We start from the raw sequence: 21,608 nt of genomic DNA on the forward strand, positions 1-21,608 counted from the left end.
CTACCAATGATGGTGAAAATGAAGTGAAACTGGAGAGAACCTTGTGTCCTTCAGGGATGAATACTGCCCCATACACCACTTCTTTTGCTTGTGGGCTCTGCTGTGGATGCCCATTTTGCCCAATGCAGCTCTGAACCAAAGGAGCAGGTGAGGAAATGCCCCGTGTGGCTCTGACAGCGTGACCGACAGCTCTCATTAGAAAATGTGAAATGAAAGCAGCTCAGGGTCCAGCCAGCCTTGCCGAGGCCCATTACACATTACACTGTCACACTTCCTTTCAGCAATTACAGCTTAACATGATGGCAATTATTAACTGCTTAATCTTGGGAGTGCATATATCTGTACAAAAAAAAAGCTAGGAGAATGGAAAATATCCAGTGTCTAGATGGGATGTTGAAATGAAGAGAGAAAGATTAACGTCCTGGGTCTCCAAAGGTGCTCTGGGGGCATATTATGTATTGATTTTGGAAGGCAGTAGAATATCTTTGAGGTGGTGGATGCATTGGTCAGATGAAGAGAGAGGGAGGGGGGAAGAGACCTTGTGTGCTTCTTGCAGAGCTGAGATTTGAAACTGACACCTGAGCACCTGCAGCACCAGGTATGTGAGCTGCAGCAGGCTGCAGGAGGGCCCCCAAGCTCCATTAGTTTGGATGGGAGAAATCTGACAGTGGTTATGGGGATAGATTCCACAAGGAGAATTTGCCATGGGGTGGCTGCAGATGGGGAAGGACATGTTGAGGGTGTGATCACTGCTTGTGAAATGGAGGACAACTTCTGCTTTCACATACTCACACTGGAGCTGGATGGAACTGTAGGATGGCCCAGAGTGCTGGGGACGCATGTTGTTGAGGATCCAACCCTGACCAGTCCACCACAGCAGTCATGATCCATGGGAAAATAAAAGCCGTGTAAATGGACATATTTTTCATCAAAGCAGACGCTTAAAATGAGATAAAACCATTCATGTAGAAAGGCTTATTGTTCCCTTTGTAATGGAGTTGAACTGAATTATGACCACTTGCATTTAAGAGATTTATGCTGAAACCCTTTGGACCGGAAGGCACTTCAGGCCAGAGTGGTCTTGGTCTGCATTAGCATGCCTGGTGTTGGCTTGTGTGAAAAACCTCATATTAGCAGGGTAAAGATAAACAGAATAGAGGTTTCTTTGACTCTCACTGGCTCTCAGAAAGATGACTTAAATAGTCGAGATGCTAAAACTGAGGTCTTATCTATTTCCTGCCAAGAGAAAGCCAAGCAATTCAAGCACAGCTACTACCTTCCACGGGCAGAAGTCACTGCTGCTATTGCAGACTCCTCCCTTGGACTCCTTGCAGCATCCAGACTGCACGTGGGGGATGCAAAGTGGAGGTATGTAGCCACAGCTGCTAGATATGTAATATTAAGACAATGAATACAAAGCATAAGTAAGTCCTACCATTATGAATATTGCTTATAGGCCATGAATATTATTTAGTACTCATGTACTAGAGTAGCTCACAGGTATTAAAATCCCTTTGGAAGTGGTGGGATAGGGCACACTGCTCAGCTTGGGGTGTACAGCATTTCATTTTGCAGCCACTCAGAGCTCAGCAGGATGGAATAATTGGAAGTTTTGTAAGAATTTAAGATTTTATTCTATTTAAAACACGTCAAATGTTCTATTAGTTTCCTCCCCACCCCAGACCAGATGAGTAGAACACAACATCACTTCTCTATTAAGCACCCAGCTAACATAAGATGATAATCTCTGCTTTGTTACAGAGCCCATTGCAGAGGACACTACAGTGGGAGCTGCTCAAAGGTGAATAGACACTTGACTGCACACCATTCCCAAAGCCAGGGTGTCTAATGCTTTTATTTCTCCAAGCAAACACTGCAGCATGTAATGCTCTGCTAAAGTGGGGAGGGAGGAATATTTGATGCAGCCTCTCATGAGAGTCAGGATGAGAGGAAGATTTCAGTAATGAATTAAACGCTGTCGGCAGTTTAAAATGAATGAATAAATAAAAGCTATGTGCAATTACATTGATGTTCTTCTGGAAAATGCTTAAAGAGTTTCAGCTCCTGCCAAGTTTGGGAAATTGAGTTACAGGTCATTGCTGGTCAAGTGCTCTGTGTGACCTGGGCTGGGCTTTGCCCTTTGTCACTTAAAAGGATGGACTCAGTTGAGGCTTTATGGCATATCATGGCCACACTATGCTATACGTGAGCATTAATTGCATTTTATTGCTCTGCAAAGCCTGGAATAAGCCACAATGATATGTCATAAAGCTGATATGGAAACTGTCTGCGGTAGGGCTTCCTGGTCAGGAAACTTACCTTTCAGCCCTCTGACCTCCTTGGGTGCAAGCAGGTAGGATGAGAACGCGTGGCTTTAAAGGTTTGAGGAGCAATGACTTTGGGCAAGGATTGTGTCTGTGTTTTCTTGCAGAATGAAGCGATGGGACCTTGGACTTCTTCTCAGTATGGTTTCCACAAGCACTACAAGTGCTTGAATGAACCTGCTTGGTTTTTGGCTGCCCATTATTGAACTGACACATGTGACAAGAGAATGGAATAGCCTATAGCAAGCTCTACCTAGGGAATATGAGTCTTCTCTTTTAATCAGGTTGTACATGACCAGAGAAGCCCAAGAAAGGCAGGTAACCTAACCTGCTCCTTAAGCATCTCTCACCTTGGGCACTGGTTCTGTCTGGTTGGATCAAACACTGGATGTTGATGGGATGATAAAGAGGCATGTTTTGATATGGCAGTGGAGCTGTGTTACCACAGGCATCTCCAGTCTGATTTATTATCTCTACTAACTAATTATCGCAATAAATCAGCACTTGAATGAAACTTGCTAGTGATACTAAATGTGAAGGAGGGAATTAACACAAAAGAATCTATTGGTATATATTGAGAATTAATAAGGAAGTAAAAAGTCCTAGCTTGGGAGAATGCAAGCAACGTGAGTACAAAGAAAAGCAGTGTGAAGCACACTAAGAGGATGGAGTTCCCCTTGTGTCTGCACTATATGTTACCTTAGCATACTCAGGTGCTAAACTAAGCTGAGCTCAAATCAGGCACACTGCTGGCCCAGCCTTTTCCTGTGAAGTTTGTTGTAATAATAAGAAAACAAACAAACAAAAGCAAACAAGCATGTAAATGAAAAAGAGTGAATTAAGCAAACACAAAAGTTACTGTGTGGGCTGACTGAGGCAGGGGGTTACAGGTGCTAGATCCCATGCAGAAATCTTGCTGCTTTTCAGACAGAATGGATGCAAGGATTCTTCCCCATGTACCTAAACAACCAGTAAGCCAGTACCCAGGGTAAGTATTTATTACTCACGTGAGGTTGGTCAGATATTGAAACAAAATAGCTCACCCTCTTCTTCTTAGCCCAAGATTTGCTGCTGGCAGTGTGAGACAAATAACAATGTCAGGCAACCTCTGCTCTAATAAAGACCAGGCTTTGCATGTGGATCGACTCAGTGCTGCCCATCTTGTTTACTCACTACAGCTCTTTGTGCTCCACCCTTTTCTTTTATTTCTCCCCTCCTCTTCCAGCTTTTGCAATCTGACAGAGGCGGGTGGAAGCAAGTTGAGAGAAAGGACATTCCCCAGGAAGGGAGCTGGACAGTCCTCGACCCCCTGCTAAGTAAAGGACAGCCAGCCACGCCACTTGCTTTTGCCTAAAATAACCCCCCCCACAAGCCCCAGGAGATCCGTTTGCAGTTGAACTGATTTTCCAGGTAAGACCTCTATTTAACCCCTGAATTCAGGCAGCTGAGCTCTTCCTAACCAGGAAGTGAGAAACGTCTGAGAGCAGAAACAGCCAGGTTGTGTAACAGCAGAGAGAGCAACATTCAGCTGCTTCCCAATGCCTCTTTTTGTGTCAGTGGAACAGATTATTTACGTGGTTATCAGCCTCTAACATTTGTTTGAGCATTTGTGCCATATGACTTACTTCAGATTCAGCTATTGAAAGGGCCTTATAAGGAACCACAAGCAGCAGACAGGAAGACAGATAAACTCTTTAACACCAACCTTTTCCCTTTGAATTAATGTAAATATTTTGCCTACTTTGGTAAAGTGAAGGAAGGGAAGAAAGAAAGGGGGGGTGGGGGTGAGGGGCTGGTGATACTGGCTTAAAGCTCCCACTGCAAGAACTCTGCTTCTGAAAAGCCCATCTCCAAGTACTAATAGCCCTGGAGTTGTGATGCCCTGCTAATAAGCTTGGGAACAAGGCAGAAGCTAAACTAAGATAAAGCCCAGAATAAATGACTGGATGCTATTAACCCAGTGTTTGATAACTCAGGCCTGCTGGTTGAATTTCATATACCTGTCATGGTATGTAATAGTGACAGATTTCTGAACATTTGGATCCTAAATGTGCAGAGCCACCCTGGGAAATCCTCCTGCTTCTCCCAGGACACTGCCAGATAGAAAGCTTGTGTTCTCATTGCTTTTGCATGTCTACTGAAACTATCTTTCCAAAACTCCCATGCAATTTGCTTTGTGCTATTTTTCATCATACTGAGAGCTTAACCCTGTTGCAACACTTGGAGTTCTTCTCATGGTGTTACTCAGAGCCATCTGAAATACAGTAGTGCCAGGGTGGGATAGCAAAGGTATGTGGCCACATTAAAACCCCATTTCTTGCCACCTTACCACAAAGAGTTGGGGTCTGCTTTTTTTTCCCCTTGTGAATTATGAAAGGCAGGTTCCTGCTACAACTTCTGCTTCAGATTGCATGGCGAGGGCAATGCTCACAGCCATAATGCCAGGTATGTATTCCTGGTTACATCTACTGCCACCAGTACTGAGCAGATATATCCTGCCTAAAGAATGGGGACAACACCATAGGCAAGCAGATTAATTTCAGCTGTGGTTGATGAAGATGCTCTGGATTGCACTGCAGGGAAGGGGGGGGGGGGGTGGGGGGGAGAGAGGGTTTGTTTTCTGTTTCTGCTTTGCTGAGTCAAACCACATGTAAAGCAGTTCAGAGCTGGAGAGTCTCAGTTCCTATAATTTCTAGCAGGAAAACAGAGCTGCTACTGTTTTTGTTCCTTCCTACAGAGATTTGTAGCTTTGCTGGGCAGGAACTCTCTGCTGAAATACACTTAACACAGCTGGAGCTTCTCATCACAGCTGTAAAAGAAACAATTAAAAATAACATTTGTGCTCATCAGCAGTGCCCCATTGGCTTCCCCCAGCACTAATACTTGCACTCAACTGCCTTGGATAGGGCCATTTGTCAAACCCCATTCCTCTTCTGAGTGGGTTGTTCATAATGGGGCTGTCATCAATATAACGAATGAGGAAGATCCTTCTGTTACTTCTGGCACAAACTATGGTGTTTTTTCCACCCTTTTCTCAAAGGCAGCATGGACATCAAGGAGTATTTTGCCAGAATTTCTTACCAAGGCTCCCATGATAAACTGGACCTGGAAACCTTGACGGAAATATTCCAGCACCACATCCGAGCTGTTCCTTTTGAGAACCTCAGCATTCACTGTGGGGAAAGCATCAAGCTGGACCTAGCAGCCACTTATGACAAGATTGTGAGGAAGAAACGTGGGGGCTGGTGCATGGAGAACAACAACCTCTTATCTTGGGCCCTGAAAACCCTAGGGTACAATGTCACCCTTCTGGGAGCAAATGTTTATTTCCCAGAGCACGATGCATATGCAGATGACATTGATCATCTGTTGCTAAAAGTGGTGCTTCATGACAAATCCTACCTTGTGGATGGTGGTTTTGGGATGGCCTACCAGATATGGCAGCCAATGGAGTTGATTTCAGGGAAAGATCAGCCTCAGACGCCCGGCATCTTCCGCTTCCTAGAAGAGAATGGGACCTGGTACCTTGAGAAGGTGAAACGGAAACAGTGCGTTCCCAACCATGGCGACTCTGCTCTTCATAACACGGACAAAGAAGTCTGCCGTCGAGTTTATCTCTTTACCCTCCAGCCACGAGATATAGAAGAGTTCAGAGCCAGAAATCAGCACCTGCAGACTGCACCAGACTCACTTTTTGTTACAAAATCCATCTGCAGCCTGCAGACCACTGATGGGGTCCGGGCACTCGTTGGGTGGAAACTCACTGAGATAAAATACAATTATAAGGATAACATGGATCTGGTGGAAATCAGAATCCTTGCAGATGAAGAAATGGAGAAAACACTGAAGGAGAAATTCAATATAACATTAGATAAGAAATTTGTACCCACCAATACAAGCAGGTTGTCTCTGTTTTAACTCACTGCCTGAATTATAATTCAATATGGTGGCATTATGTGCAACTCTCCCCCCCCCTCTTCCTGACAAGAATCTAAAGGTTAATCTTTCTTCTTCCATTTACCCCCGTGTAAAGCAGAACAGATTAGCATGAATCTGGAAAAGAAATTGATTTTCACAACTGCTCCTGCATCTCTGCTTGGTTTGGGTACAAATAATTTCTTCCTCGCTCAATCAAATCACTCCCCTTCTGTTTGTGCTTAGCTGGCAGCAGATGCTGCCCATTCCCTGCTCCATTCATCTCTTAAAAGCTTTTCCCACTAACCCAGAGCAGCATGGCAGGGAGATGGAACAGTTTGTCCCTTTCCTTATTACTCAGCTCTGCCACCTGGGGAAAAAATAAAATCACACCCACATCTTAAATTGATGCCATACTATTTTTTGAAATGCAATAGCCAGAAAAATAAAGACATCCAGCTCCATTTGCTACAATAAGCCAGAAGCCTGTCCTTTGTGCTCCTGCACCCTTAGCTCCTCACACAGCAGTTCTAACGCTCACCAAGGGGCTATTTTGTGGCCTAAAACTGGTGATGAGAAGTATTAGGAGACAATTCTGCCTTCTTTCAGATTCCTGTACCCTCAGCAACATAACCAAAGCTTTCAAACTGAAAGCATCTCCTGCAGATTTCATTTGTGAGCACCCAGGAGAGGATTGCTGGGAATGCACCCTCCTCATACAAGAATGTCACTTCTGTGCAAATGTTACTGTTTTTCAGTCAGTTTTTCCGGAGCGTATGTATTTGTCTATTTGTAGTGATACTAATTATATTGATATAAGGAGAAACGATGAATCTTAATCAGATACCTAAAGGCTAAGATTTTGAGCATGAGAAATCACACAGATGTAATCACTTTGCCCTTTGAGATGATGCTTGATGTTCCTTTATGTACAAATCACAGAAGCATTACAACTATGCACTTACTTACAACTAAGTAAATAATGTAAGTGAATGACAATTAAATAAAAAGACAAGAATTGTGAAGTAGAAGTATTCAATCTGTTTGTTCCTCTCATATTACAACCTCTAATTAAAGAAAAAAGATAACATTAATCACCACGACTATCCTGATTGTCTGCACGTGCTGATGTTTTGCAGCTAAGGCTGTTAGAAATGCAGTATTTCTTATGCTTTGGGTTGGTTTCTTGGCTCAGAGGAAAGGCTGAGGGGTTAAGCTCACTGCCCCAGAGATGCCACATGTGAAGGGCAAACAATGACAGAGGAAAAAGTGCTGTTCTTTCAGCTGACTCAGCTCCAGAGGTCCATGCCCCGGCTGCTACCTGCTGGCCCAGCTCAGCACAGCCAGCCTGATGAAATCACATGCATTTCTATTGGGAGGGGAAAAAAAAAGAAACTTATCAGCTCAGATTTCACTCGGTTGCTTTTTCCCTTATCAGAGGCAAAGTCTTAAAGGCCTAGCAGGCTTCACAAGCACCTCACATAGGAAGGACAGGGCTTCCAGGTCTCGGAGGGCTGTCTGCCTTTGCACATCTGGCCCTGCTGCCTTAGAGCCAGAGCCAGCCGTGATTAATCCTACTGCTGCCACCTCCTGTGTACAGGTCAGTGACTTGCTCAGCTTGGCTTATAAGCTCTCAGTCCTAAATCACATCCTGCTGGGATCCTGGATGTGTCGGTGTCACTGATGTATTAAATATTGCACTCTTGCTTTTCTGCATTGGCATGGGTGCTCCAAAGACTGAAGCACAGGGGTAATGGGGATTGCAAATGGGGTGACAGCCACATGCAAAATGTGCTCATGCTACCTGTAATGGATCTCTGCCTTGTGTGCCTGGAGGACTTTTAGCTCTCAATCAGTAATCTGGGAGGTTTAAGCCTACATGATATTATAAGCAATCTGGGAATGCATCACTTTCTGGCTCTTCCTATAGCACCTACTGCAATTAATTGCACAGCAGGGCTTTCTGTGCTTATGCCAAAAAAAGAAAAAAGACCATCAGAACATACAATATTACAAAAAAGAAACTAATCTGCCTTCCTGTCCTGGTTCTGCTAGAGGAGAATGCTGTCCCTGCCAGGCAGCAAAAAGCAACTTCGATCTTTAAGGGCAGCAGCTCCCATTGCAAACATTCCTGGGACTTAGCAGCCAGCCAGCCCACAACTCCACATGCAGAGGTAAGCACCCATGTGTCTGAGCTCTCACTTCTGCATGTAGCTGTGGACAAGCCTTCTACCACCCCTATGCATCTACGTACCGTGTGTTTCGCCCTGCAGGCATATTAGCAAAGTGTGAATTACAGCAACATGAAGAGTTACAGTGTGTGTAGCATTGCAAGGCCATTGTCAAAGTACAAAGATCAAGTGCTCAAAACGAACTCATTTTATGCTGAGCCAGGGTGTATGAAAAAGCCAGCTCCCGTCTTGCAATTCAGCTTAAAATCAAGTAAACTGTATAGGCATGTGCAAGAGGATCTTACCTTGGAAGTCTCTCTTGAATTCTAGCAGGAAAGAATTGTTCCGGTTTTGGATGCAAACCATTCCCTGGGCAAGGATTTACACTGTTACAGCCCCGTTGTGGTGGGCAGTGGTGTCATGCAGATAAGAAAATCTGCCTCCAGGAAGCTGTGAGAGCAAACAGCAGTTTACATGGCTGCTACCTGCCCATATTCCCTAACACTGATGTTTTCATGCTGCAGTCTTATCCTACATAAACTTTTTAGAAGCAATAGATACTCATCTCTATTACACAGTCATTAGTGAGGTCTGGAGCAGAGGAAGCCATAGCACAAGCTTTTTGCTTTGAGTTTCCCAAGCCCCCCCTGCCTGTGCCCCACGGAGGCTCCCAAAGGCTTATACACCACAGGGATCCCAACACTGGAGATGGGCTGCATGGAGACCACCAGGGCTTTGGCTCATAACAGGGATGGATGGGCACTTACTTGAAAGCCACTGTCAACTTCATGAGATTCACCAGATTAAGGGACTCACTTTGCTCCTCCTGGGCACAAAAGTACAGCTTGATACCATCATAAGAAAGAGATGCTTCTATCTGGCTATGCAGAATTGCTGGAAATGGGAGCAGAGAGAAAAATGAGGCAGAAAACCACAGGATGGGCTTAGCAGCGTGCACATTCTGCATCTATTTGGTGGCATGGCTCTGTACAATCAGTGTTTCCTAGGAGATTCTGCCAGAGATGAGTGCTCTTGTCCTAAAAAGAGATGGAAAAAAACACCCACAAAAAAAACCAGAACACATAAAATGCAGCATCAAATACACTTTTTTCATGTAGCCTCTTTGGGTCCTTCTGAAGCTCAAATGTTTATTTCTTATTCCCTCCTTGTGATAGTACTCTGTTTTATCGTATTTTCCTGTGTTGCACAGTCTGAATCTTGGTACTAGTGCAAATCAGCAGAAATACAGCTAAGTTAAATGTGTTCTGCTGATGGCTTCAAAGCTGGGGTTAAGGTCTAGAGACAATGTCATCTGATGCACTCACCTTCCAGCTCAAGGGCGGTTTTACTTACGTGTTCAAGGTGGGATTTTCAAAAGCTCCCTGCACTCTCAGAAATTGGATCTAACTGCTGGTCACTTCTAGGAGAGCAGGTGGACCAAAACTGAGGGTAGTTGCTGGGAAATAATCTCTCCTGTGTCATCTGTGTCAAAGGATTGTTGGAAAACCTTCCTGGGGAACATATGAGTGATTTCAAGGAGGAAAAAAAATCAGACCTTTTTGGAACTTCATACAGTCCTTTGCAGATTATAAAATCATTCTGTGGAAAACAAACAGACAAACAAAAACATATTTGGAATGGGAAAAAGTCAAGAGAAATCTAAATTAAAGGCAAGTCAGACACCAAATCGGTCAGTGGATTAAAAGTGTTATAGGGAACCTTCTGCATCTCTGCCATGCAGCCATTACAAATTACAGTCTCTTCCTGCTAATAGAAAGTGGATGAGAGACATGAAAACACAAAATACATGCAGTAATTTCAGTTGAATTCATTGGCTTGTAAAAGCTTACAGAAGAAACCAAAAGCCACTGGACACATCTTGAAGGTATTTGAAATAATTATCAATTCTCCTGGCTGTTAGGTTAGAAAAGTTAACAATCCCTCCTTTTCAACAGACGGAGTCAAAGCTCTGCCTGAACTCCACAGGGAAACTAAAGAGATTAAGAAAACAACAATCCACTTCACATGGAAGCTTGTCTGAAACAGTGACACACTGAGAAGTTAATCCCGGTTAGCTGAAGCCATGAATGCAAAGGTTCCCTGTTAAATTATCTGTGTGATAGAGTTACTTAACTATTACAGCAAAAGCAATAGCAAAACATTGCTGTGACTTCCACCGGTGCAGGATAACAGCTTGTTTGCAAACCTCGTTTGCCAGTTTCCTAAAGTTTTTGTCACATGGACATTCACACAGAGCCAAAGATTCTGTTGTGCCGTGTGTTCCTGTAGCAGAGACACCCAACTGTGCTGAAAACAGTGTCTGAGAGATAAAGCTTTACTGTTATCTGCTCCTGTTCTCATCTCTTTGTTTTTAAAGAAATACAGATGATAGAAGCAGCTCTGGCCTGTACTCATCTCCCACCAAAGACACGTGTCTTTCAAATCTTCAGATTTGAAAGCCTCAGATACATTTGCAGGCTGGTTAACCTGTACTACAGAAACAGGAGGGAACCCCTTGAGAGCTGCACAACAGTAACTGGCTATTTTCCTGCTCACACAGGTGAAATGAACATTCAAGAGTATTTCTCAAGAATTTCTTTTGATGGCTCCCATAAGGATGCAGACTTGCAAACCTTAACAGCCATCTTCCAGCATCACATCCAGGCGATTCCTTTTGAAAACCTCAGCATGCACTGCGGAGAGACAATTGACCTGGATTTGCAATCTACTTACAATAAGATCGTGAAAAAGAAGCGTGGTGGATGGTGCATGGAAACAAACTACCTTTTATTTTGGGCTTTGCAAGAAATGGGGTATGACGTCTGCATCCTTGGAGGAAAGAGTTATGACCCAGCAAAGAAGGCGTACATCGATCAAATAAATCACATCCTACTGAAGGTTGTGATCAAGGGAAGTTCCTACATAGTAGATGCTGGTTTTGGTGGTGGTCCCTACCAAACATGGCTGCCAATGTTGCTGATTTCTGGGAAGGATCAACCCCAGATTCCTGGCATCTTCCGCTTCACGGAAGACAACGGCATCTGGTACTTGGAGAAAGTCAAGAGGAAACATTATGTTCCAGAGGGAAGTGTTCCTCTCACCGATACTCCAGAAATGGGCAATATCAGAAAACTATATTCATTCACTCTTGAGCCAAAGCACATAGATGACTTCCAGGAGCTAAACACATACCTACAAGTGTGTCCAGACACCATACTTCAGAAGAAATCAATATGCAGCCTCCAGACCACTGAAGGGTTTTATGCCTTAGTTGGATGGACCTTCTCTGACATGAAGTACAAATACAAAGAGGACACAGACCTGCTGCAGACTACAACCCTCACAGATGAAGAGGTGGAGAAGACACTGAAAGACAAATTCAACATAGTGTTAGAGAACAAATTGATACCAGTAAATGTTCGTGGCTTGCCACCTAATCTGGTGGATACCATATAATTCACAACACAGCTAAATGAGTCTTTAAATGTTTCAATATTGAAACATCTAAAACTAACATTAATGGTATTAATATATTCTAAAAAGTCAGCTAATTAGATGAACAGAAAGCTTGTTAAATTCAAGTGTATTGTTAGTTAACTGCCTGTACTGACTTTGTATTTTTTCTTACACTTCTTTAGAAACTAAAATCTCTTATTTCCTTTAGTCTTCCCATGAGGAAATTGTATTTTGTCTCCCTTAAATTTTGTTTTAACTCTCTGTATCTCATTTGCTGCAGCAAAAAAGAACAAAACTAAAAGAAATCTGAAGTATAAAATGAGACCAAAATTATCTGGGATGAAAAGCTGTATTACCATTTTACACAGAAGATCTGTAATGCTGTAATGTTTTTTTGGTATTATTTCCAATCTCCTCCTCAACACATTTTTGCAAATTACTCAGTTCTCTCAGCAGTCTGAAACAGAGACTTGAGCTGGATTTGGCCAAAGATTTCATAAAGAGAAAAAAAAAAGTTAAGACTCCCTCAAAACAACCCCCTATTAGGTGCTGATTAGTTGCTGATGAAGTGAGTTGAGAGACTCAAGTCCTATTCCCTTACCCGATACTGGCTTGAAATGAGCCATTTATGTAAGGGAACTTAAAACAAACAGGAAACCCCTCCAAATTCTGTGCATTCAATTTTATCTCCTTTCAGTATGATTTCTCTGGAATTGAAATAAAATCAGTAGAAGTTGAGCGTCTTCAACAATTCTTAAGAAAATCAGACGACTGGTATCAGAAACGGAAACAACATTAGATCAACCTTTGAAAAATATAAACATTTGGGGCCTCGCTTTCCTCTGACATCAAACAGACGTAACAATAAGCTACTCTGCTTTCTGTTTATTATCAATAGTATTCTGCACAAAAGCGACTAAAAGACAAGACCCTGGAAAAGTGAGGAACACTAGGAAGTTCAGACATGCCAGCAGTGTGCCATTGCAGCATGCTGAATGTAACACAGCTGCCTTTTACCTTTCTGATGCTGAGTCTCATGGCAGATGCTGAACACGATGAGCAATGAATGAGGGTGACTTAAGAACACTAATCCTCAGCCACACTGTCTGATGGGGCAGCGTGTGCCTAAAGCTCAGGTTCTGTCCCAGATACAGCTCAACACGGTCTTCCTCTTCCCCAAAAGGTGATCAACATCTTTCCACTTCCATCCAATGAAGGAGACGCTCTGGACAAGGAAGAGACAACCACAAACAGCTACGTAACGTCAGAAAGGTACAGACAGCCAAGTTTGGGAGAGGAAGTGCATTACTTTGTTCTCATGCAACACTGTTCCAATAAATATCTGTCATGGTATTTATTACACGTGGCAGCTCCCAAGTAACTACCTGCTGCAGTGGAAACTTAGAAGGGATCAAAAAGGTTCTTCGTCTGCAAAGATGGATCATTCTGTATGTGCATAGAGCATGGGAAAACACAGCCTGCAACACCTCAGCAACTCCAGAAGGAAGCAGAAGACAACGCTCTACAAATCACTCCTTTGCCAAGTAACAATAATTCAATTATAAAAATAAAATGCAGAACCATTTGTGAATATCTACAGAAATTACATTACATGAAGAACAAGTTCAGGCTGGTCTTAACCAGAGGAAAACATAAACTTCTACTCATGGAGAAGAAACAAAGTTTAATTTGCTCATGGATGAGTGAAGTCCAAACCTGTGCATTCAGTTTTGGTGGACTCTGCCCTTCCTTGGCACTTAAGATCCAGGACTGCAGAGCTTAAAGAAGAAGGCAGCCCTCACAGCTTGGATCCACTGCCGGCTCTCCAGGCTGCTGCCCCAGCAATTACCAACCCAGAAGCTGCAAACATCAACAAAGAAGGTTAAAGAGGTAAGCTAATTTTCCTCAAAACTATCAAACAAATCAAGTAAATGGCTTCTTTATGATGGTGAAGGTCATTGGGAGCCACATAAGCAAAATTCTCCTTAGCACGGATATTTAAAGAACTTCAAACTAAAATACTGGCTGTTTAGAGAGGGCAAAATGATAATGTGATCTCAATTCTGTCTTGCTGCTCTTCAGGAGATACACATGCCTACAAGAGAAATTTCAGGTAAGAGTAGTAGATAGAAAGACAGTCTTTTCTTAAAAGTTTTTTTCCTAGATTTCTAATGACGTTTAAGAATATTGCACATGCAAAGGGAGAAAAATAAAAGCTATTCAAGAATCAGTAGATCCTTCTTTTTGCAAATAAAATTACAGTTCTTTAATATTTTTTTTTAAAGTGAAATTACAGGCTGTGTTTTGCCTGCCTCAGAAAGCCTCTGTGCTGCTGTGCGAGGATAAAATTAGGCAGATAAATATGTATTTTAACAGTGAAATTGCTGATAATGTGCATAATCCTAGTAAGTAAGGTACATCTTTTGCTTGAAGACCTTCATTTGCACGTTTAGAAGTAGTCCTTGGAAGTGTTTTTGCTCACATTTGTAGGATTACCTGTTTAAAATCTAGGTTTTCATATCTCCTATGGTTAAGATCTAACATAGATCAGAATAGCATTAGGGAACTACAGAGAGAAATTATCAATGAGATAAGCTCAAGAACCAACTTTATGCTGGTGTGATCTACTTAACATTTAATCTGACTAGGTAGGATCAGATAGACTTGGATTATGCAAATCAAATAAATACAGTGCCAGAAATTTGTGTTCTACTGAACAAACATTACACTGGAACATCCTCCAGCAATACACTTACATATCACTGGAAGTTAAATTCCCTTCTGTAGATGATAACATGCAGCTTTTGATGAGACTCTCCATTCACTTTGGACAGCTGCTTCTATAACATCCATATGCACATCATAAACCTGTCACTGAAAATCACCTTGAGAAATTCTAGCGTGCAGTAAACATTCAATGGTTCACTGCTGCATTTATCTGAATACAATAGACTTCCCAAGTCGCTAATATTAAGTGTCTAAACCTCAGCTTACTGCACTCACAAAAGATTTCCAACTAGCTTTGCGGGCTGTCAAGAAGCGAAATATTTGCACTAACTCTGCTGAAATGTAGGATTTTCTCTGTAAAGGTTCAAGCATGCAAAGCCTTTTATCTCCAGCTCCACGTCCAAGTAGACAATCTACAGTATTTTTTACAAGCAGTATCTCACCAGACATCCACAGGTCCCAGCCCATAATGACAGCCAGTAGACTGTGAAAGCCAGATTGCTGTGCGTGACTTTTCATGGTGTCAGAAGGCAGAAACTATGTTGTATAGCTCCTCATCCAGCAGTCTAGCTCATGAAGAGTCTTATGAAGTCAGTAGAGGCGGTGGGATCAGCTAGAGGAAGGACAGACCAGGGATGTGGTAGAACATAACGCTGTTATGTCTCCTTTGGCAAAAACAAGTTTTTGGAAAGGCGACATCTAAAGAGCTTTAAGCCACTCACAGCCCACTTTCAAAGTGCCCCGTGGGGTGCAGCAGGAACTAGAGATGTGCTCCTTGTATTTTAGGTCACTTGCCTCCATTCAGGTTCGTTATTCTTACACCAGAAGGAGTTTGTGGAACACTAAGAGCAGAGCAGAGACTCAGTGGTTTGTGCCTCTTGAAAAGGTCAAGAGGTTGTTTTTTTTTTTTCCCAGATAAAACTACCTGAATAAAACTTGACACTTTACAAAACGTGCAGGGAGTATCATTTTCCCTTTTTGTAGGTGGTGAGAAGAGACACGTAGAGAATGAGCCATTCATGTTTTTTGATCACAGAGTAGTGGCAGGCTCATGAAAAGAACATGTGAATCCTGGCTCAAATTATTTGCCCTCCAACTGTCAGACAACACTACTTCCCCTACTGGCACTCATTTCATTCAGCAGTTGGGCTGTTTTTCATGAAACATACTGAAAACTCCCTAGTGTGATCTTGCCTTTCTTCTTAACCCTGCCCTTACAATGCAAAGATGTCAAATCCCTATTTTGCAGCCACTGCACATCAAGCTGCAATTGCATCACTTGTTTGCCATACGGATGCCTCCAGGACAAAAAATAAAGCCCCACACGCACTGCTCTTCTGACCCCTGTGAACTGTTTGATGAGAATATTTGTTACCTTTAAGAACTGCTCTGATGAGGTTCGGTAGATTAATGTATCTTTTCAGGCAGCAGCCTGGGCAGTTCTTCACAGCATCATAAATCACTGATGTAAAGAAACAAAACTAAAACACATTTCCTTCCTTCACAGGAGACATGAATCTTGAAGAGTATTTTGCAAGAACTGGGTATAGAGGTTCCCTTGAAAATCAAGATTTGGAAACCTTAACTGATATATTCCAGCACCACATTCGTGCCGTTCCATTTGAAAACCTCAGCATCCATTGTGGGGAGAAAATTACTTTGGATCTGGAGCACGTTTATAACAAAATCGTGCACAAGAAGCGCGGTGGTTGGTGCATGGAAAATAACCAGCTGTTAGGTTGGGTCCTGAAGTGCCTGGGGTATGACACCAGCTTTTTGGGAGCATACGTGTTCAACCCGCATGAGAACGCATATGCCACCATCATGACCCACCTCCTAGTAAAGGTAGTTATTGAGGGAAAAGCCTACATTGTTGATGCGGGTTTTGGTGTATCCTACCAAATGTGGCAACCGATGGAGCTTGTATCAGGGAAAGACCAGCCCCAGGCTCCTGGCATCTTTCGTTTCACAGAAAAGAATGCCATCTGGTACCTTGAGAAAATGAGACGGAAACAATATATCCCCAATCAGAATTTCTCTAATTCTGATCTTCTAGAGAAAAAAGACTGTCGGAAAGTGTATATGTTCAGTCTGGAGCCACGGGCAGTGGAGGATTTCTGTTTTCAGTGCACGTACCTTCAGACGTCTCCAGATTCCCTCTTTACAAAGAAGTCCATCTGTACCCTTCAGACCACCGAAGGTTTCCGAGCGCTCATTGGGTGGACACTCACTGAGACCAAATACAATTACAAGGAAAACATGGATCTGGTGGAGTTTATAACCCTTAAGGACGAGGAGGTGGAGGAGACACTGAGAGATAAATTCAACATCACCCTAGAGAGAAAGCTTGTCCCAATTAACGTCAAAGGATTTTATACAATCTAGATGACTGGAAAAACCCATGGTAATGCTTCATGCATACAGAATCTTCCATGTCTTTGCAATCACTACTGCAAGATCATGGGATTCCCTTGCAGGCGACTGGAGGAAAAAAATACATTAATACCAGATTAAAGTGAATTTCACTCTGGAGAAAGGAGAAAATCAGGGATTTAAGACTCATCTGTCAGGTAGATAGAATTATTTTCTGTGAGATGACTGCGGTTCAATTTTTTGGCACAAATGTAGAGACTGATTTGAATCTGGTTATAAACTTGGGTAAGAAATATCTCAGAGTAATTTTGGAGTGCCTATAGCACATAAATTGGAGTAAGGATTATTAACTGTGATATGCTGCCAACACATTTTCTATGGCCATTATAGGAAAAAAAAAAAAGTCATCTGTGAGCTTTTAGACAATGAAGTATGCATTTAAAACTTCATTTTTCACAAGATCTAACCACTCACTGCTCATCTCATTACCTTTAATATAGGTTGAACAATATTGTCATCTTTGAAAGCAGCATTAGGAGGTGTAATTCTTTCACCATCATCCTTAGATGAAAACACAGTACAAAACGAAAATTATCAAGTGCATCCCTTCTGTCATTACTGAAGTAAACTGCCCAAGGTAATTTTTAGTACGTAGGTATTTTTCCTTTGATGCAAACTGTATATACGGCAGCATTATTGTGTCTGATGGGTTCTAAGGAGATACCTACAAGCTTTGTGTCTGATAAATAATCATCCTGTAACGGGTTGAGTGGTGCTTAGATGTCTCAACTAGCTTAGATTTACTTCTACCTCAAATGGGGTAGAAATTTCATGTTTCCAGTATTGCAAATTATTTCTATAACACAAGTAGAACAATGAAGCTAACCCTGCTATAGCCTTAAACCTACCCTGCTTTTTGTGTATAGCAAATATGGGAGTCCACATGCTATCCCAAATAACTAATGCTTAGCATAAGCTCTCTAGTGTCACAAATTAGTCTCATCACCTGTATTCAATTGAAGAAAAGAATAAAACAAACCACCATGAACCCAACCAAATATGAAGAAACTCCTTTCTTTAAAAAGTATTTCACAATTGCATATTCCCATTAAAAATACGTTTCCCCATCACGCTTTTCTGCAAAAAGCCTGACCAAGAAAACCACTGAGAAAGCAAAAATGCTCTCAAGAGCACAAGATCAGCAGCAACACTGGAAAACATCCTTTTTCTCCTTCGCATGATAATAAAGGAAAACAAAAACAAAGACTTGCTGTAAGTAGAGCCTCCCCCAGTTACTGCATGACTCTCTCATGCGCTAATAGCTAAGTAAATGAGGTCTGCACAGTTGTGCTGGTCAAAACTGCCCACCACAGATTCCTTGAACCAAACAGGCCAATACCAAAATCTGAGAGGCTTCTGTAAAGCTCGCAGGTTGAAGAGGACATTCCCTACCACATCCTATGCTGGGCTGGCTCCTCCCTGTCCATTGGCCATAGTGGCAGTTCTGCCTGTTCAGGGACAGAGAAATAAGGACCAAGCAGGAAGCAATAGGAGACACTGAAAGATCTTACTGAGGTTTACACTGTTTTTCTATGAGCAATGGAACTAAAGACTTTCTTCTATAATTTGTGTTCTTACTACTACATCACACCAAGGTCTCATTAAGGGTTTTTACCCCTTTCTAAGTGATTGATCACAACAAGCTGTTCCTCAAGACCCCAAGGAACATTCTGAGTTTCAGAACACTTACCGCCTCCATTTTGGCTGTCAGAACATCCCATCTGCATTCAACCCAGGTCACAAAACCATATTCCTCTGTGCAGTGAACTACAGCTGTTCTCTGGTGCTGCTGCCTTTTGTCTTGAGGGCAACCATTTACAGGCTAGTTATTCTGCCTCTGTATTTCTCTAGAGATGTTCCTGCTATTGCTCCCAGGTAATTGCTCAGGTTGCAACGCAAAAGGCTTCCTCAAGCCGAGCACTATAGGCTCATACTTTAACCATGCCTGTAAAGATGAGATTCAACACAGGTACCCTTTCAAGTATTATGTTCATACTTCAGATTTATGGGACAGACAATGACTGAAGCTCCAACCCTTTCTCTGACTCCACCTGTTGATAACAGCTCACTGAGATGGGTTTTTCTTTTCCATGTTACAAGCATAACTGGGTCCTCACCATGCAGCATCAAAACACATTAAGAAAAGTCAACACGTACAGGAACAGCTCCACAGTTTAACTAAAGCTCCTGATAAGCTGACAAAAAGCCTGAAGTTATTGGGGCGTGAATGTCAGACCCAAAATGTCTCAAAGGTTTGAGATGAGAACGGTGCAAAAACAAATGAAACCAAACAACCCCAGAGGCCTCCTGCTGCAGTTTCACTAGCAAGGCGTTACTGTAAAAGACAGACACTCTCCTACACCAAAAAGGAACAAACCAAACAAGTAATTAAAGCATCAACTCTCAGAGAAGCTTGTATTCACATGCAGTAAGGAAACACAGAATCACACAGCTGCAAGGCACTCTGACATCCTTTGCCATCACTATACCTTATTAACAACCTCTCTTTAAGGTTTAATGAGAGCCTAAGCTACTGTGCAGTTTTCATTGCAGATTGTTGTTCACATGAAGCAGAACAAACGTGTAGAATCCCCTGCCTGCCCCCCCCCCCCCCCCCCACTTTTATAATTCCAAATAAAATCTACAAGTATAGCATTCCAATTAACAGAAAGATGAGACCATTTCTTTTTAAGTCTGAATTCTGGAGCAGCTCCCAGAATCCCAGCCCAGCTGCCCATTACACACACACACAATGCCCAATGGCAACGACAGCCATCCACAATTGTATAATGGAGAATCTTATTAGAAAACAAGACGCATAACGGAAGAAACACAGTTCAAACTCCATGGCCCCACTGCCCATCCTCCTCCCTCTCCAAAGAGTCAAAGTTTAAGCAGCTCATGCATTACTAAAGGGAAGATTCGGGATGTCTCATTGCAGTTGCGCTCCGGTCTTGTAGTTTTTAAGATCCAATTCCAAGCAGAATAAAAGCAGCAAAAGAAGAAGCATCAGCAATAAAGATGAAGTTGTTCAGTTCCAACATTTCCAAGACTGACTGTCAAAAGAGGGACAAAAATTCCACCTGTCAAGACGTATATTTAAACTTAACACAGTGAGCTGTCAGCAGGCATGAACTACAACACACTTTGCTTGTTCACCCTAATAGGTACCTTAATACAACAGGCACAAACACTTCTCATGTCTGGTAGCTCTCTGAATTTTGTTGGTTTTATATATATATATATATGTATTTGAACAAAAACGCTACTTACCCAACTTCCTTTAGATCTCAAAGATCTCTGCTTTTCATTTAAAAATACAACCACGTGGGTTTTCAAATTCTACAGCTTAGGAAGATGTTCATGAAAATGGATCTGCGTTTGAGATGGTTTCAGAGCCAAGAAAGCTTGAATTAATGTAGGCTTGCAGTATGAATATTTCACTGCTACACTTGCATCTCTGTCAAGAGTAATTCACATAGAAATTTTATACAGCACAATTTCCCTACCTTGGCTACGAAGCTGGAGGTCTGACTTTAAAAAACACCCAAACAACACACGTATTTCTATTTATAAAGTTGGAAATACAGATGGGTATTTCTGAGGATCCTATCATCATTCTAAACGCCTGCTGGTAACTTTGGACATGGGCACGTTTCTAAAGTAAGACTGGGCAGGTTTTGAATTCTGCCTCATTTATAGTAACATACCATGAATGCTGCTTTTAACATTGCATTATAGAAACACCTCATGGATAAGAGCTGATAATGCTAAAACTGAGCAGCTGGTCATACCATGGCATTTCAGTAGCTCACCTACCCACCAGCTAAACATGAGCAAAGCACCCAGATCTGAAGACAATAAACCAAAACCTGTCATATTACAGTCTTCATAGTTGATGTTAAGCATTTTCAGAACACAAACGAGCCGCCTTTCCTCCCTCTTAAACTCCAAAACCATGGATTTTCTTGGAAGCTGATGAGAGTTCACTCTGCACAAATACATGCCTTGCCACTCACATTCCCAGCCATCCACCAGGACATGACATTAAGGAGCCATGTATAGCAGAAGGCACTTCAGCTGCACAAAATTACCCTCCATCAGACTGAACAGAACCATTACAAAACTACCCCAGAACTCCTTTACATGGTATCACTGAGAACTCCACTTTCCCTCAGGGAAGGGCAGTTGTGAGGAATATGGCTGCTGATGGTTCACCAGAACACACCTCCCTCAACTATCCAGCACAGCTATGCAGAAATTATCTATTGAAGAAACGTATTCTCATAGAGGGGAATCATTTTCCTACTAATAAGCAAGAAAGAATAATGGGATACATTGAGTTTCTCTTGTGATGACCAACAATAAATCATTTCTTAGCTCAGGTCATATCTTCTATGGGAAGAAAAATGTCTTGCCATCATTAACTTCTTTTCAGCCTGTGATAATATATGATCAGATTTTAAATAATTCAACCAGTTGCATTTAATTAGCTCTGAAAAACTATCCCAGATCATGAATCACAGACTTTCCACCTGTATGAGGCTTTCTTACTAGGTTAAAAGTGTATTTCTCTTTCCAT

At 42.2% G+C, this 21,608-nt stretch overlaps 3 protein-coding genes across 6 annotated transcripts; all 3 read left to right on the top strand.

Moving 5' to 3' along the window:
- Nucleotides 1-3,584: 3,584 nt before the first annotated feature.
- On the top strand, nucleotides 3,585-13,534 carry LOC107319387 (arylamine N-acetyltransferase, liver isozyme). Of its 3 annotated transcripts, XM_015874140.2 has the most exons (3): nucleotides 7,389-7,839; nucleotides 8,295-8,413; nucleotides 10,971-13,534. In XM_015874140.2, the coding sequence occupies exon 3, from the start codon at nucleotides 10,976-10,978 to the stop codon at nucleotides 11,864-11,866; it is 891 nt and encodes a 296-aa protein (XP_015729626.1). In that variant the 5' UTR covers nucleotides 7,389-7,839; nucleotides 8,295-8,413; nucleotides 10,971-10,975; the 3' UTR covers nucleotides 11,867-13,534. The 3 variants fall into 3 exon arrangements, with proteins under 3 accessions (XP_015729623.1, XP_015729626.1, XP_015729624.1); XM_015874137.2 differs by lacking the exons at nucleotides 7,389-7,839; nucleotides 8,295-8,413 and adding an exon at nucleotides 3,585-3,734; XM_015874138.2 differs by lacking the exon at nucleotides 8,295-8,413.
- LOC107319389 (arylamine N-acetyltransferase, pineal gland isozyme NAT-3) lies at nucleotides 3,605-7,270 on the top strand. Of its 2 annotated transcripts, none has more exons than XM_015874143.2 (2): nucleotides 3,605-3,734; nucleotides 5,365-7,270. In XM_015874143.2, the coding sequence occupies exon 2, from the start codon at nucleotides 5,370-5,372 to the stop codon at nucleotides 6,240-6,242; it is 873 nt and encodes a 290-aa protein (XP_015729629.1). In that variant the 5' UTR covers nucleotides 3,605-3,734; nucleotides 5,365-5,369; the 3' UTR covers nucleotides 6,243-7,270. The 2 variants fall into 2 exon arrangements, with proteins under 2 accessions (XP_015729629.1, XP_015729630.1); XM_015874144.2 differs by having other exon boundaries at nucleotides 3,619-3,734; nucleotides 5,369-7,270.
- On the top strand, nucleotides 11,912-20,220 carry LOC107319388 (arylamine N-acetyltransferase, pineal gland isozyme NAT-10). Its single transcript, XM_015874141.2, has 2 exons — nucleotides 11,912-13,756; nucleotides 16,101-20,220. Exon 2 carries the CDS (start codon nucleotides 16,106-16,108, stop codon nucleotides 16,976-16,978), a length of 873 nt encoding a protein of 290 aa, XP_015729627.1. The 5' UTR covers nucleotides 11,912-13,756; nucleotides 16,101-16,105; the 3' UTR covers nucleotides 16,979-20,220.
- Nucleotides 20,221-21,608: the final 1,388 nt, after the last annotated feature.

The sequence above is a fragment of the Coturnix japonica genome, chromosome 11, assembly GCF_001577835.2.
Source record: "Coturnix japonica isolate 7356 chromosome 11, Coturnix japonica 2.1, whole genome shotgun sequence".
Lineage (NCBI taxonomy): Eukaryota > Metazoa > Chordata > Aves > Galliformes > Phasianidae > Coturnix > Coturnix japonica.